General features: G+C 32.0%; 1 protein-coding gene across 1 annotated transcript; it reads right to left on the bottom strand.

Annotated features, from left to right (window-relative positions):
- Positions 1-1,034: 1,034 nt before the first annotated feature.
- On the bottom strand, positions 1,035-15,968 carry LOC148597867 (extracellular matrix protein 2-like). The gene is made up of 9 exons (XM_088562126.1): positions 15,766-15,968; positions 15,257-15,334; positions 14,380-14,454; positions 13,108-13,191; positions 7,567-7,638; positions 4,399-4,464; positions 2,951-3,022; positions 1,524-1,595; positions 1,035-1,161 (listed from the first exon to the last, which is right to left on the bottom strand). Exons 1-9 carry the CDS (start codon positions 15,942-15,944, stop codon positions 1,035-1,037), a joined length of 825 nt encoding a protein of 274 aa, XP_088418252.1. The 5' UTR covers positions 15,945-15,968.
- Positions 15,969-16,337: the final 369 nt, after the last annotated feature.

Below are 16,337 nucleotides of genomic sequence, written 5' to 3'. Positions count from 1 at the left end.
AATTAGAAACTCCTTTTTTTGTATTTACTTTATTTGCTTAAAGTGTTTTTAAAAAGTACAATCAAGGGAACCAAGGTTATTGCGGCAATCAAAATAATGTTATCCAGGGACAAAAACCAGACATGGAAAACAGACACACAGTACAAAAAACATGAAAGAACCAAATCATACACACAAAGTAACATAAGCAATGAGCAACTCGGACTCCACCGAAAACGGGAGCAGGTGCACCGGTAGGGTAAGCGTCCTCACAAAGAAAGTTAAACAATATATTCGAAAGCAGCTTCTCGCATGACATGTGTTGTGTCCGCATTGTATGACGTACCGTGATTCTAGACTCAGCATGGGAAGAATAGGAATTGATTTTATATATGATGGGGACAAAGTATTTATGGTTAAAACTGGTATGTAGATTGAATATCAGTTTACTATTGGCAGTCCTTAGTTTGTACATTTGTTTAACAAATATTCAGTTTTTTTTTTTATTCCATTGCAACAAAGGACTTTTTTAACATCTGTTTTTTAGGTGTGTTTGTTTGTCTATTTTTTAACAGTGGCAAGAAATTGGCGGGGTTGTTCTCTCTTTGACATATATACCATGCATTTTTCTCTTTATACTCATTGTTACATGTATAAAGATTATAAAGATTCATGTACCTGTATATTATGTCTCATATTTAGTTTATACTTTACACTTGAAATAAATTATGTACTTGAGCTATTGGGCTATGCAACTTTCCAACTCACTCTGATCAAATTGCACATTATAACATCTAAAACAGAAAAATAAATATTGAAAAAACCTATGTGATTCAAATGATTACCAATTAGTAATAATGAGTTTCATAAGCAACATTCAATTCCTCCTGCAAAGAAAGCTTAAAGATTTAACTAAGCTCATATAACAAATAAATTTCAAGATTTAAGATAAAAATAATAATAAAAAACTCAGTTGTCATTGTGGTAAGGGCAATTGATAACTCAAAGCAACAAGCTGTATTATTATGATTTATTAATCAGAACATCGAACTCGTTTATTTCTGAGATACAAGATTGTGTCCAGAACACGTGACGTCAACATTGATATGTGTACTTCTTATCCATTTAAAGAAGTTTTGCAATGTAGGTAAGGCACAATTTAGGAAGTTGTCCTTTAGCCCCCTGAAATAATATCAAGGTACTTTTAACGTTGATACATGTAAGTAAAGTAGAAAGAACGTACATTTAGAGAATGCATTGTTCTAAAGAACTTACTATCGTCATAAGATGCCGCAAAATGAACTGCCCAAACGAAAAACTCAAAAACAAAAACAACAAAAATAAAACAAAACAAAACAACAAAAACAAAACAAAAAAAAGGTCATGCTTTTTCCAGATGATTTATAGTGTAAACTGCCCTCTCTACGCTTTATGTTCAATTTGTCTTTGTGTGTTGTATGTGTGTGTTACAAATATGTCACTTACTTATATTGATATTACAACAAATCAAAACATAAGACTAAAAAGGTTATATAACTACTCACAGTGTAGTCAGTTCAAAATTAGAAATGAAAGCGTCATTGGCAATCTTTGATATCTTGTTTCTTCTCAGGGAACTCAAAGAAATCGAATAGAATATGTATGTTTAACCGAATACTTAGTTACATATACTGTTTAATTATCATCGGAAACTGAAACGGCTGAGCAGATTAGCATTATTCAATATTATACAATTTAGCTTCTGAATGCATGCGATATATGTTTTGGAACACTTGAAAGAAGGCTTGACTCAAGCCTATTTTGTTTATCATATTTCTTTGAAGCAAAACAAAAATCCCACTCTGTTAGTGAGTTAATCTGCATCTTGATATTGAAAACAAATATATTGGTATAAATTCAATGTGGTCGAATGGAGTACGTAAAGCAAGTATTTTTTATGTATTCATATTTTGGTTTCCTCTTAAAAACAAATCAAGGGAAATACCTACAAAAAGATATTTCACTAATTATCATTGACTCTGATACGGATAGTTTTACAGTGATAATGTAGTCAGATTACGTCAGCTGTGCAATATCACAAAATATGGGTGTCCATTTAAATTTCATCAACTCCAATTAAGATATCTTTTAATTCTTGAACACCTATCTTTTTTTGAAAAAACACAATTATAAAGAAAGAAAAATATATTTTGTGCAGGCGGTGTTGCCATAGATGTCACAGCGGTATGAGTTCGAGGCCCGCGGAGGAAACGACTAGAAATTTGCATTGAATTTTTTCAGACCCTTCTATAAGTTTACAATATCTACCCTGTATCAATTTGATCCGATGCAGCAGTGAAGCGAATAGAGTCGTCACATTCTGAGACGTTTGTATAATATTGATTTGTTGTGACATGTATCATTAATTTGATCCTCTATCCTGTATAATAACACCAAAATGAGCTGTCCCGTACTACCAGACATCATGTACTTAGTTACAGCCCTAGATTAATCCTACAAGGGGAAATAACCGGCCAACAAAAGCTATATTTGTTATATATCCTACCTGACCGAGTGGTCTAGGACGCTGGACTTGTGCAGGCGGTGTTGCCATAGATGTCACAGCGGTATAAATTCAAGTCCTGTTGAGGGAACGACCAAACATTTGAACCGCAAATTTGACAGTTCTAACATCGTTTGGAATTTTTCAGACCCTTAACCTATTGAGAAATATGATAGCACATTCGTGTAGGTCTTAAAGGGACTTAATCAGCACTTACAGGTTTTGAATAGTGTAAATTACCCATTCACACAATTTATCACAACCCTCCCTTCGCAATCCCCAATTGTCTGCATTCCCATCTCCTTTAACAATTAAACCCCCCCCCCCCAATTCCGATATAGAATTTCCATTGCATATTTCGTATCAAATATGTACTTTATCAAATTAAATTTTAATAGGAAGCTCTCCTAAAACATTATTGTAACTTACAGTGTTGTAAGACCTTGTAGATATTTGAAGTTATTGTTATTTATGGTCTTCAATTCGTTAATATCTAAGTCCCTGCAAGTTAAAAAGAAATCATTCACTACTAACATGACTAAGGCGTTATTCCATATTGAATGAAAACAGCAATAGCTACTTGCATTACACTTGGTTCAAAGGTCATTTGTCATTGTAAGATACGATTGAGCAAGCTTCTAATAAGCCGATATTCTCGAATCGAAAAGTTAAGTATTTGTCTGTTCGAACTTGAGGCAGGGAATGATATAATATATCTCTAGATAGAGCAAATAACTGGATATTGACTAGAAATAAAAACAATAAAGACAATATAGGATGAGGTTTAGAATTGGTGTAAAACGCAAGGCTCGTCGAGCGTTCTTTTCCAATTTGTTTCGAATTCGTACGTCGTTTTAATTTCCAGTCAATATGTATTTATTTTTTATACCACAATCCCTATATTCTTTTTATGGCGAGTGTTATTCTATACGATGTGTTTTGTCTTACATTTCTTTCCTACATGTGGCCTGCGATAGTGACGCTACGATCAACAGGAAGTTCATGCAGGAGTAGGAAGGTAGGCAGGGCCTAAGTGTTATATACTATCAGTGACCGTATATCAATAACAGATACACAGTCAACACATTTTGGTTGCTCCAATAATGATTGCGGTATGAAAAGAAATATAATGTTCAAATACATTTGCTTCCCATGTCCAATATGGCGAATCTGCTATATATTGTGAAATAGTTTAATTCCAGATGTTACATCCTTTATAATTGGATAAAAAAAAATGGCCATCATTGCATAAACAAGTTTTGTAATGTGATTGCTAGATTATCAACCGTTTTTTTCCTGATTATAAGGAATGACTGTTATATTATTTTTCTGATTATAAGGAATGACTGTTCTATCATTTTTTTCTGGTTATACGGAATGACTGTTATATTATTTTTCTGATTGTTTTTCATTTACACTTTTATATTTAAATACAGTTTCTATTTGACCCACTGAAAGATTTACGATAAACAAACAAAATTTGAGATAAGGAAATGCATAAGTCACTAATTACAGACTTCTGTCTGGTTTTAAAGCAGTGTTGGTACTTAAAAATTCATATTGTTTCAAATGAGGATTTATCTAACAGTGCTGAGGATAAATAAAACAAAAACAAAAAAAAACAATAAAATATTACAATATTTTATGTTTTGGGTTTTTTACATGAAATAGTGGTTATGCCAACTGGATTTTATAATTTCGTCTTGATTATTAATTTTTAATTTATTAAAATGGTTTTTGAAATTGCTTTTCTATATCCCAGATCCTACAATGTCTAAGCTCTCTTACATTTGATACGTTTAAATATTAAAAGAAATATGAACCACAACGTAGGTCAATACGTCTAGAATTTAATTTGAAAAGACAGATTTACTCACAAGTATGTTAGATTAAGTAGTGGAGGAAAAGCGTCGATGCCTATAATCTGATTATTTTCTAACAATCTGAAAAAAAGAGATACATATGAAGTCAAAGAATTAAAGATGTTTATTTGAATAAGCGAATTCCGTTTTCAATGTGAACATTAAAATTATATTTTCACCTTATTATACGGTTCAAATTTTATCTGTTTTTCCTTACAATGTATACTAGATACTAAAGAGAGCCTGGCTCAATCAACTGGTTAAAAATAGTCTTTTTTTACCTTTCAAATGCATTAAAAAAGACAAATATACCATTAAACAAGGACCCTATAAAATGTTCGTCGTAATCAATATCAGTAACAGTTCATATACAAATGGAAAAGTCATTAATAGCGTAGAAAAACCCACCTAATAAATGACACTTTTTTCTGTTTACATATGCTATTTTTTTTTCACATAACGGATATTATTTCTGTATTCTGATCTGTACTCTTGAGAACATTATATCCACGAATTCATGATGACGACAATAAAACTTCTGTAGTGATGACTTCAATCTTGTACAACATAACCCTGTTCCAGAAGTTCCCATTGCAATGCGACCGTTTGTTGTTAAAAAAAGGCCACCACACTGGACAAATATGTTGTCGATTAAAAGTTCCAGCATTTTGTAAACATCTTCCTTTATATATTTGGAAGATGATTAGGAATTATTTCTTACAAAGTATGAGGAATATCTACCAAGAACTATATATTTATATCAAAGTGTACCATCTTTCTTTGCAAACACAACGATGTATAATGTTTTTAAGTCGGGATTTTAACTGAGTATGGGGAATAGAAGTATACAGTGTTGAAAAATCATAGGTTTTAATACTATCATATTATCATAATAGTCTTATATTCTGATGAATGCGAGTCAAGTCGTCCTCAAGACAAGTCGCCCACTCCTAATTAAGACAAGTCGTCCACTTCATAAAGACAAGTCGCCCCCCTCATTAATGACAAGTCGCCCTATCAAAATATAAATGCATTTTATGTTACAATAAGTAATTTAAACTTATTATTTTCGCATGATTTGGATATAATAATTATTGTGTCCTTATTTTCCAAATTTTTTTTTGTATTGGAATGTTGATAAATAGTTGATTTTTTTTTGTTTATGTCCATCTATATGTTGATATGTTGATTAATAGTTAACAGTAACCCAGAGAGGAGACTCCCTTATCACCAATGGGAAACAGCACACACAAGACTCGAAACAAGGTATTCTGTTTGCAATGCACATGACAAAGAAGATCATCGAAACCGCAAAGAATGACATCTTTACTCCAGCACCAACTCTCGTGGATCAGGTACTCGAAGAAGAAGCAGATCCAAGAGAACCAGAGTATGCCCGACCTAACTACAACAACGTCGTCCGAACAGTAAACCGACGCCGCAAAGCCGACCGTCCAGAGATTTGACTTTCGGGGTATTTCTAAATTTAATCGGGAAAATAAAGGAAAACTAATGATTTATCAATCCTTATTCTATGAACAAAAAGACAAATAATGAAAAAATAGAAAATAGAACAGATCGGCACAAACAAAATTGCCGTCAACCACTGTAGATAAGAATTACAATGAAGCATATGAACATGATTACACGTATGACATTATAACACGATACAATCTAGGACAATTGCATAAAATAACCACATAATGATGTGAAAAATTAGAGATCTATAGACTTGAAATATTCCTTCATTTCATATTTTGAGTAAACTTTTTAAACCAACAAGATAACATAACTTGAAGTTATATAGTGGGCGAGTTGTCTCGGGGGACGACTTGTCTCGGAGGCGACTTGACTTGTTACCATTCTGATAATAGTCTTGAACTGAATGTCTCCAAATGATCTTTTGATTTTTGAAGAATCCACATTGAATTAATACCACAACGGGAGTAACAAGCATTGTGGTAGGACTGCAGACCCTCTTTGACAGTTGTGAGTTAAAAGTTTTGAAAGAGGTTTGGTGGTACATTTTGCAGATTCAACTATGTAACATTGTTTACATGGATTCTTGAGGAGTTCAGGAATCCAGTACATAGACAGTGAATCACAATCATCGTCCTTGGTAAAGCTTCTTTTTTGTATTTTATTTGAATTTTCAAACTATCAGTTATTAATCACAATATCAAATGTGTTTGCATTTTAAATGAAAATACTATGATAGAGACCTGATATACATTTTTTACTCCCAGTATTTTTTTTTATAATTTGTAAGCGATGAATTAAAACAGTGAGTCTCCATACGACTTTGATCTAAGTGACCTGCTCAGGACTTGTCATACCGAAAATGTCATCAAATGATTGTTTCTATTTATCAGTTACGGATTTCAAGTTATATTTTTTTTCAAGAAGTCGTATAACATTTATCATATGGAGACTCCTTTTGGCATTTGTAGAATTTTGTGGCCATGTTTTACTTGTGTTCTATATAATTGACACATTTTTACAGACAAGTAAATACCCCAAGAATACTGGTGAAAATTTGGTAATAATTTATAAAAATATACACGGAAGAAGACATTAAAGACATTTAACGACATTTGACTACGACGATTGATTGGAGGTAATAAGAATAACTATCATGAATCCTCAGTCAGTAATAATTAAGGGATCTTTTTTTTCAGCTTTAATTAAATCTATAAAACCGTCATTTTCCTGTCAAAATTAAAGTTTTGAATAAACAATTCATGCTGAAAATATCGATAAATTATGAAGAAAGCCTATGTCAAAAACATAATAATCAATGGGGTATCGTGAATAACAAAAATAATATCACGAGTGCCAAAATCTAGGAGTTCTTCGGCACTCGTGATAATATATTGGTTATTCACGATAACCAATTGATTATCCTATTTATGATTAGATTTTCGTAATAATTTTTCCACATTTTCAACATGAATTTTAAAATTTTGTGATATGCGGATTGATATTCAACATGTAACGTTTTTGGGGGGAGAAAGTCTACGACTGATATTACCGAATTTACTTCACTGACATTTAAAACAGACATTATTCGGTGAAGCATTCTTTTCCAACAAAGAATAGCAAAGTAAGCCGGATTTAAATTACAAGGCGTTCAAAAAACGTTACAACATTAATTTTCCTCATTACAAAAAACAATTAACTTACAATGTCCCAAGATTAAACAGATCTGCATAGACTTCACCTTTAACCAGTCGAAGATCATTTCCTCTTAAGTCCCTGAAAATAGGAGCCCATTAACATCAAAGTGCATGCTTACCTGCAGTTATGAAAAAATAAGGGGTTGGAGGTGGCCACTTTTTGCAAACTGGCTTGAATAAATTGTATAACAGTTTTAGAAAGAATATCATTGCAACGTTCATCTTTCTTTGCGTACTGAGGCAGAGGAATATTGAATATTTACTAAATATTATGGGACCAATAAATAAAACTTTTCTATCGGTACCTCTTACAGCGGTCTACGTTACACAGTTGCAGGAAAACGACACTGTAGCAAAAGTGCAATAATGTTTAATATTCTTTATTTTCTGTCTTGTTAGCATTACTAACACGCACAAATTAGATAATGGAAAACAAAATCCAATCAAATATCTAAAAAAGAAACAAATTACAAGTAAATTTGCCTTTGGAATCCAAAATGTTTAGTGCAAGTTTTAATAAATTCATCAATATTAGTATTTTTGGTATTGTTATATGTAACCGCTAGCCTTACACTATCTAGAAATTCCGGTCGTTAAGTGTTAGTTTCTCTAACAATCATGCAGTGGTGGAAATGTGGAATGAAAAATGCATTCATTGTGACAATTGATTTTGACTATTTGCACCCTCAGAATCGAGAATAAAGACAAGATTTATCATATCATTTTTTTTTTAAATTGAGTTATAATTTCATGAAATGCACTGCAAATGAGCATTACAAGGGCTAAGAACTGTCAAAAACCTGATTTTTATCAATCTACAAGATTCTAAAAAAACTTACACTTAATATGTATAAGTCCCAATATGAGAATACGATATTGGACGACTCAGTAACAAATGACATTTAAATACTGTTGATTTCAAGGATTCATGTTTGTATTTTTTTCTAAAAGAATATTGGATTCAAAGAAGAACCGCAAATTGGTATATAAACATATCAAAAACGTATTTTGTACATTTTCCCTGCAAATAATCTTTAAAAAGAGGATGTGGTTAAATGCGAATTAACAATTGAAATTCTGTCTGCATCAAGTATAATAACTGTGTTAGTATTATATTGCTGGAATATACTGTTTTGTTGTACTTGTGTATAATGTTGTGTTGGAGCAGCTGCAGCCTGTGAAGGTTTCCCCGTTCTTCATTGATGGCATTGAGCTGACATTGTTGAGCTGACATTATTCAACTGAGATTGTTGAGCTGACATTGTTCAGCTGACATTGTTAAGCTGACATTGTTCGCCCGGTTGGGTAGTAGTCTCTTTGACATATTCACCATATCCATTCGCGTTATATTTCAATTTAGCCTTTTGTATATCGCGCATGCTCACCAGTCTAAGTACTTCTCTTGTTAAATTTAATCATGGCACTTTCGTTTGAATGTATCTGGAAGTTCTATGGAATGCCAACGGGGTCAAAATTCTTAATCCGTAAATTGTTAATTTGTAACTTCTGGATTTGTAAATTGTCAATTTGAAATTCGTAAATTGTCAATTTGTACCTTGTAAGTGTGTAACTTTCCATTTTGTACATTGAAAATCTGTATATTCTTCATTTGCAACTTCTCATTTCGTAATGCGTTTTTCGAGACTTATCAATCATCAAATATTCTTAATTTGTAAGTTGTCATTTTAAACCTTCTTTGAAATAGCAGACAAATCATCCTTTGTCATTCTTCATTTGACAATGTAATAAACCACGTCAGATTGACAATTTCTAGTTCGTCCTGTAAAGTTTTGTGCCGTGAAACATGTCAATTCGTGAAATGTTAAATTATGCTTAGTTGCATTATATGTTAACGATCATTATAACAACATATGGCGCTAGGGATTGGAAGACAAAAATGCGGCGCTGCTGTCCAGAACGGAAATTGAACGGTTTGGTCTTAAAACCAGACGGGCATTTTTTTTATACTTTTTTGGCTATAACATTAATTAACTCTGTGAAATTCAAAACTTTAAAGTGATTTCTAAAGAATAATAAAAGTGCTTTAAATTGGTTGTAAGTCCTTTTTAAATATCAAGACAATAAAGCGAAAATCTTGACAGGACGAACTTTTTTCTGACAAGAAAATGGCGATAAAAAGGGGAACACGCCGATGAATAAAGTTAATTATTGATAAAATGTGTTACGTCTGTCAAATAATGTTTACTTATTCTTAAAGCTTATAGTAATAGGCACATTTCGATATAAATATTATTTCATTTTGAGTTAGTTAGATGGGAAAATCTTGCCAGGACGGACTTATTCTGTTACATGATATGTGTCGTTTTATACGGGGTGCGGCAACAATACATAAAATATCTGAAATTTGTTTAATGTCTGTCAAAAATATTCATCATGTTCGTAAAACGTTTACTTTTTCCTACATTTTGATGTATAGATATTTGAAATTGAATTAGAGTTAAATTGACAGTACGAACTTTTTCAGAAAAATCTTCATTTATCGTCATAAATAGACCTAGAACTATATTATACGTACTTGCTATGTATTCCTTTCTAAAATAAATTATGTCAGTTTTAACTTTCCTTTGAACTTGCTTTAATTATTTTCATTATTTTCATTTATTTAAATTTTGTTTTTATTTTTTATTTACTATTATGACATTGGCCATTGTCAATTGTGTTTTAACTGTTTTGGTTTGGGGAGCATATATTACATTCGCGAACTTTTTGGTCCTACGTTTGCGAACCATTTGTAAACTTAACATTTGTGAACCAAATGATATAATATATAAATTTTTGTATAGACTTTTAGTCCATGGGCTGGGAGGGTCCACTGTGTACCCCCCCCCTCCACTCATCAACTTCATGGTGATTTTTAGATACTCTTATACCTCCAATTACCGAATATTTGTACCCTACTGGGTCAAAAAGCCAAGATTTTTGTGACTCAATTGTTTGACCATCTAAGTCTTCCTTGGATAGCATGTGTGAACAAACTAAACATAGTTAGGTATTATCATGTAGCCAAATGTCTCCGTTTTCCAGTGATATCCAAAGAGTTGGGGTAACTCTTAGCGTTTATGGGTAAAATTTTTTCAATGTCAAAACCCCTAGAGTATTTATGCTTCAGTAAAAAATGGCATATTTAGTATTTTCTGTTTAGTATTATCATAATTTATAACCCGGAGTTCTTTGATGAATTTTGCTGATTTTCGTAGTCAGAGTTTATTCAAAAATGAAAAAAATGGAATTTTCGAATTTTCCGTAAAAGTCACATAACTTCTACTCTTCAAGTTATTGCTCAACTGAAACGTCCACAATTTGGTATCATTCGATAGATAATTTTTTTTCTACATAAATAAACCACAAAATAAACTACGTTTCAAGAAAGATTTTTCAAAAAAGGGTAAAAATATTATCCATACCCCTAGAAAACTGGTCACAGTATCAAACAGAACTCACATTCACACCATACCAATAATGTAGAACTCATATTTTAGGCATTCGTCAATAAGAGTAAGAGTTGTGAGAGTTATTGCCCTTGAAAGGGGGAATGTTGACATTTTTTATTCAGTTTTCAACCAATATCTTGAAAACTATAGTAGATTGAAAGAAACTTTCAATTAGTGAAATGATCCTGATGATAAGTCCTACCAAAGTCTTCTTGAGTCAAAATTTTTGGGCAACTTCTTGTTAAATTTATTGCCTTTGAAAGGCAAAATTCAACCAAATGAACCTGATTTGCCTGACTCTTTCAAATATTTTCTGTGCAATGACCTCTATTGGTTTTCATTGTTAAACACCGATACCAGGAAAGTGTCTTGAAAATCCGATATATGTGGAAACTGTTTAATTGAAATGAAATGTGTGTGTAATCATCTCTAAATTAGATAAACAAGGTGTAAAAGTTTTACAAACCAGTTAATGATGATTAGAACTAAGATCTATGTATTATATTTCTACTCCTAATTATGTTGATAACTGATTTTTGCACCCGAAAAAAAGTTTTATCTTTATTTTATTATTTTATCTTTAAGTTTTATTTATGGATTTAACTCTACATTAATTTCAAATATCTATACACCAAAATGTAGCACAAAATGTATGACTTTTAAGAATATGATAAATATTTTTGATGAACATTGAATAAGTTTCAGATATTTTATTTTTTTGTTACCATATCCCCGTAAAAAAAACGGCAGAAATCACGAAACAGAAAGAGTCCGCCCTGTCAAGATTTTCTCATTTTAACGTTCTCAAAATTAAATATTTAAATATACTGTTGAATATAGACTTTAAGAATATGTAAATATGTTTTTAGACATTTATAACTTAGAAAAAAAACATCCTAGTTTTTTCCCACATCTAATACCCAATTGAAAATTTCATGTTGGAAAAAGTTCGTCCTGTCAAAATTTTGAAGTTATTTCTGGACATATTTCAAAAACATATTTATCAAAATGAAGCAACAAGTTTAGCTTAAGAATATGTTAAGGACGTTTGACAGACATGAATTAATTTTCAAGTTTTTGGTATTTTGTTTTCGCACCCCCCGTAAAAAACGACACAAATCACGTAACAGAATCAGTTCGTCTCCAAATGAAATAATTTCCAATTAAATTGTGCCTCTTACTATAAGCTTTAAGAATAAGTAGACATTTTTGGACAAACGTGACACGACACAATTCATCAATAATGAACTTTATTCATCGACATGTCCCCCTTTTTGTCGCCATTTTCTTGTCAGATAAAGTTCGTCTTGTCAAGATTTTCGCTTTTATTTCTTTTTTTTTTTGTTAATATTTTCAAAAAAAGAAAAAAAAACTTTCAACCAATTTAAAGCACTTTCATTATTCTTTAGAAATCACTTTGATTTGTTTTAATTCCACTGAGTGAAACTAAAGTTATAGCCAAAAATGTATCAAAAATGCCCGTCCTGTTTTTTAAGGCCAACCGGTATAATTTCCGTTCTGGACAGCAGTGCCGCATTTTGTCTTCCAATCCCGAGCGCCATCTGTCGTCATAATGATCGTTAGCATATAATGCAACTAAGCATAATTTAACATTCCACGAATCGACATGTTTCAAGCCACAAAACCTCAGAGGACGAACTACCAATTAGGACATATCAAGCTTACGTGGTTTATTACATTGTCAAATTGTCCGCCATTTCAAAGAAAGTTACAAAGAAAGAATATTTTGATGATTTACCAGTCTCGGAAAACGCATTACGAAGTGAGAAGTTTCAAATGAAAAATTTCAAAGTTAGAAAAATTGTATTTCAAAGTTGCATATACAATTTTCAATGTACAAAATGGAAAGTTACAAATTGACAATTTACGAATTTCAAATAGACAATTTACGACATTCAAATAGGCAATTTACGAATTTCAAATTGACAATTTACAAATCAAGAAGTTACAAATTAACAATTTACGGATTAAGAATTTTGACCCCGTTGGCATTCCATGGAAGTTCTGACAAAAGGTTCACATGAATACGTGTATAATCAAATATGAAAAATAAAGCATATTATGGTTTTACTCACAATTTTTCTAGTTTGTCAAGACCGTTGAATACACCTTTGTTGATATCAGTTAGCTTGTTTCTACCCAAAGATCTGAAAAGCAAACTTTAACTTTGATAACTTTTAACGAATCTTTGTAATAATGGTTAGTTTTTGATTGATTGTAAGATATAGGTGTTTAGTAATATAAGAGTAATCAAGAGAACCAAGGTTACAGTGGAAATCAAAGAGTAATCAAGGGAACCAAGGTTACAGCGGTAATCAAAGAGTAATCAAGGGAACCAAGGTTATAGCGGTAATCAAAAGAATGTAATCAAGGGACAAAGACCAGACATGGAACACAGACATACACATAAAAGAACATAAAGTAGCTAAAATCATGCATACAAAGTAACAAAAGCAAATGAGCAACTTTGACTCCACTAAAAACTGAGAGCACGGACCAGGTGCACCGGTAGGGTAAGCGTCCTCTGCTTTTCTAGAAACACCCGCCGAGTTGCTCATAAAAAGTCAAGTCCGGGGTAGACAAACGAGGAAAGAAAAACTATGACCCGTTGAATAAATCAGTTTTCATGGTGCAGATGACGATCCACGAGTTCATGATGACGACCATATAACTTCTGTAGTGATGACTTCAATCTTGTAGCAACATAATCCTGTTCCAGAAGCCTATTTGTTAGAGTTCTAAAACTTCTTGTTATAAACTTCTCGATTCAACCATATTAATGTATCATCACCATAGCCAAACCATGCATTTCTTTCTTCTGTCGCCGTGCTTTATTTCACTCGCTGGTTTCAGAAGGGAAAACATTGGTAATGATGACAAGTACGACGAAACATAAGACGATTAACAAAAAGAAACGAAATAAATAAAAGTGAAAAAAGTGTTATAAATACATACAATTTTCAACGGCACCATGTCTCTGTGGTGTCAGTCGGCAGTTGTAAGTCTTCCTTTGAATACTTTTTCTCCTGACACACATTTGGGCCCGTATTCTTTTCATCTTTTAGTTTTATTTGTATTTTAATTGTTTTTAATTCCCTTTTTACCCTTTAAACTTGGCTATTGTTCACTTCATTATTCTCATATGTGTTTAATATAAGCCACTTAACAACATATATTATTTTCATTGCATTTTAACCTTTACATATCTTCAGAAAATAGAAATATAAAAAGAAAAGTAACCAAGGTTCTAGCAGACTTGACAATGGATACTTTAACTTAAACAAGACCAAGAAAGATTCAGAATACAAATTACGCCTCTTAATAGTAATTAGCAAGGGTAAACTCACAGCGTTTTGAGAGTTTTGCCAATCGATGAAAAAGCTAATTGTTCTATATCTCTTATATTATTTCTTGCTAGAATTCTGAAATATAAATACGCATTCATCGTTTCAGTAAAGTATTTAAAGATTATAGTAGTATTTAAGTTTCTTTTCTTCAAAATCAATGAAAGGTGGTGGTTTTGTTTTTTCATAGAACTTATAACCACAATAATTAAATGCATGTAAAAATCTGCATTTATTGAATGATTTGTATTGATTTTCAAAAAAAATAATTATAATAAAACAGTTCATGTTCAATATATAATACTGGCATATTGATTAATTATGCATATTTGAAGGAAAAATAAACAATGGCTGCAAACTAATGCATTGCAATTTCCAAACAATTAGACAATACCCTATATACATGGTTCTGTTTCTATACTATCGAATGTACTAAGGACCATTCAAATGGAGGAGTATTCGTTGTATTTGACGATTGATAGCGTGCTTATTTTGCAGATGCTTTTGTTTTGCATTCATGTGCCTTAAGAATCATTGGAACGTTTGTATTCGGCATTTTACATCAATCTTATGTAAGCATCTAATTAACTTGGATTCATTTTATTCTGCTTCAAACGAAAGCTTGAGAGACTTTGATGGAATTGAATATGATACAAACATATCACTGATTTCATGTGTTATGTCCCTTACCCTAGGTCTACCTCCTTAAGCAGTTTATATCAAAGCAAAATCTGTTGGATTATTTTCTTTAATATTCGAATACACGTTGTTTTTGATAAAGTTGTCAACCTCTAACTAATCTATTAGCTTTAATTAAAAACACTGAAACAAACGCTGTTCTCTACAGCATTTTGATTGTAACATCTCGATATATACTTACAAATTCTCTACTGATGACTTTGTAAGACCTTTAAAGTTTTCGGCAGATATCTTTTGAATATTATATCTTTTATAAGTTCTGCAATATATGATAAAAATGTCATTTTTTATAATTTTACACAATTTTTTCAACAGGGAAAGACATGTTTGTGTTATATTTTGGTACAAAAAACCTTTATTGCGATAAGCATAGTGAATAACCAAGCTTCGAACAGCGTCTGACATTCGAAATTCTATACATTGCAGCCAGCCCTCTCAGAAAATGCAAGAATCTTGCAAAGCCGGGATGAAGTGATTGATTTAACGCGACGTTATCTAATATGTCAAACGAGGTATGATTTGAATAACGCTCGAGAATTTCTGAAAGCCTGTTTCTAGCGGTTTATAAATAAGAAAACGAACGTCTGCCGCTGCTTGGAGCTTGGTAAAAATTCAAGAACCACAAATAAACAAATGAACCATATAAGCATAAAATGCCGGTATTTTTTATATCTTAAACGAAACACTCACATGGTTTTTGACATAGGAGCTGAAGTATATCCAATCGGCAAGCTGGTTTGTCCACTTCCAGTACAACGGATCACTGCAAAGTTTTGTTTGCATTCACAAACTTCACATAAATCAATTTCTTTATTTGCCGAAACAGTTGTAATAATTAGGAAGATGTAATATATCATTCTTGATTTCATGTCCAGTGTATAAGTGTGGGGCGTTTCGATCTGCAAATAATGAATAAAATTCAATTTTGGCGAAACAAAAACAAAAAAACGATTTTGTTACGGCCATAAGCACATTTTTAATAAACAGTTAAGAAGGTGAATTGTACAGTAAGAAATAATTCAAATGAAGTGCAGAGAAAAACTCGAAATAGGACGGAAGCGCTATCAAGGGAACGAAGATTCTACCGAGCATCAAAAGAATGTAACCCTTACCAAGGTACAAAGACCAGACATGGAAAACAGACGTACATAACATAGAACATAAAATAACAATAAAATACATACAAAGTAACAAACGTAAATGAGCAAATCGGACTCCACTAAAAAGCAAAGTTAATTTAGTGTTGAGGACGACACAAAATG

Source organism: Perna viridis, chromosome 14 (assembly GCF_037379345.1).
Source record: "Perna viridis isolate PV_CMFRI_1.1 ecotype Kerala chromosome 14, ASM3737934v1, whole genome shotgun sequence".
Classification (NCBI taxonomy): domain Eukaryota; kingdom Metazoa; phylum Mollusca; class Bivalvia; order Mytilida; family Mytilidae; genus Perna; species Perna viridis.
The sequence above is the reverse complement of the archived record's forward strand: the minus strand, read 5'-3'. Positions and strand labels throughout refer to the sequence as shown.

Coding starts and splice junctions, on each gene's coding strand:
- LOC148597867 (XM_088562126.1), bottom strand. CDS start 15,944: ATGAAATCAAGAATGATATATTACATCTTCCTAATTATTACAACTGTT. Junction 14,455..15,256: donor AAGTCATCAGTAGAGAATTT/GTAAGTATATAT, acceptor TTTATATTTCAG/AATTCTAGCAAGAAATAATA. Junction 7,639..13,107: donor CTTGACAAACTAGAAAAATT/GTGAGTAAAACC, acceptor TCCTATTTTCAG/GGACTTAAGAGGAAATGATC.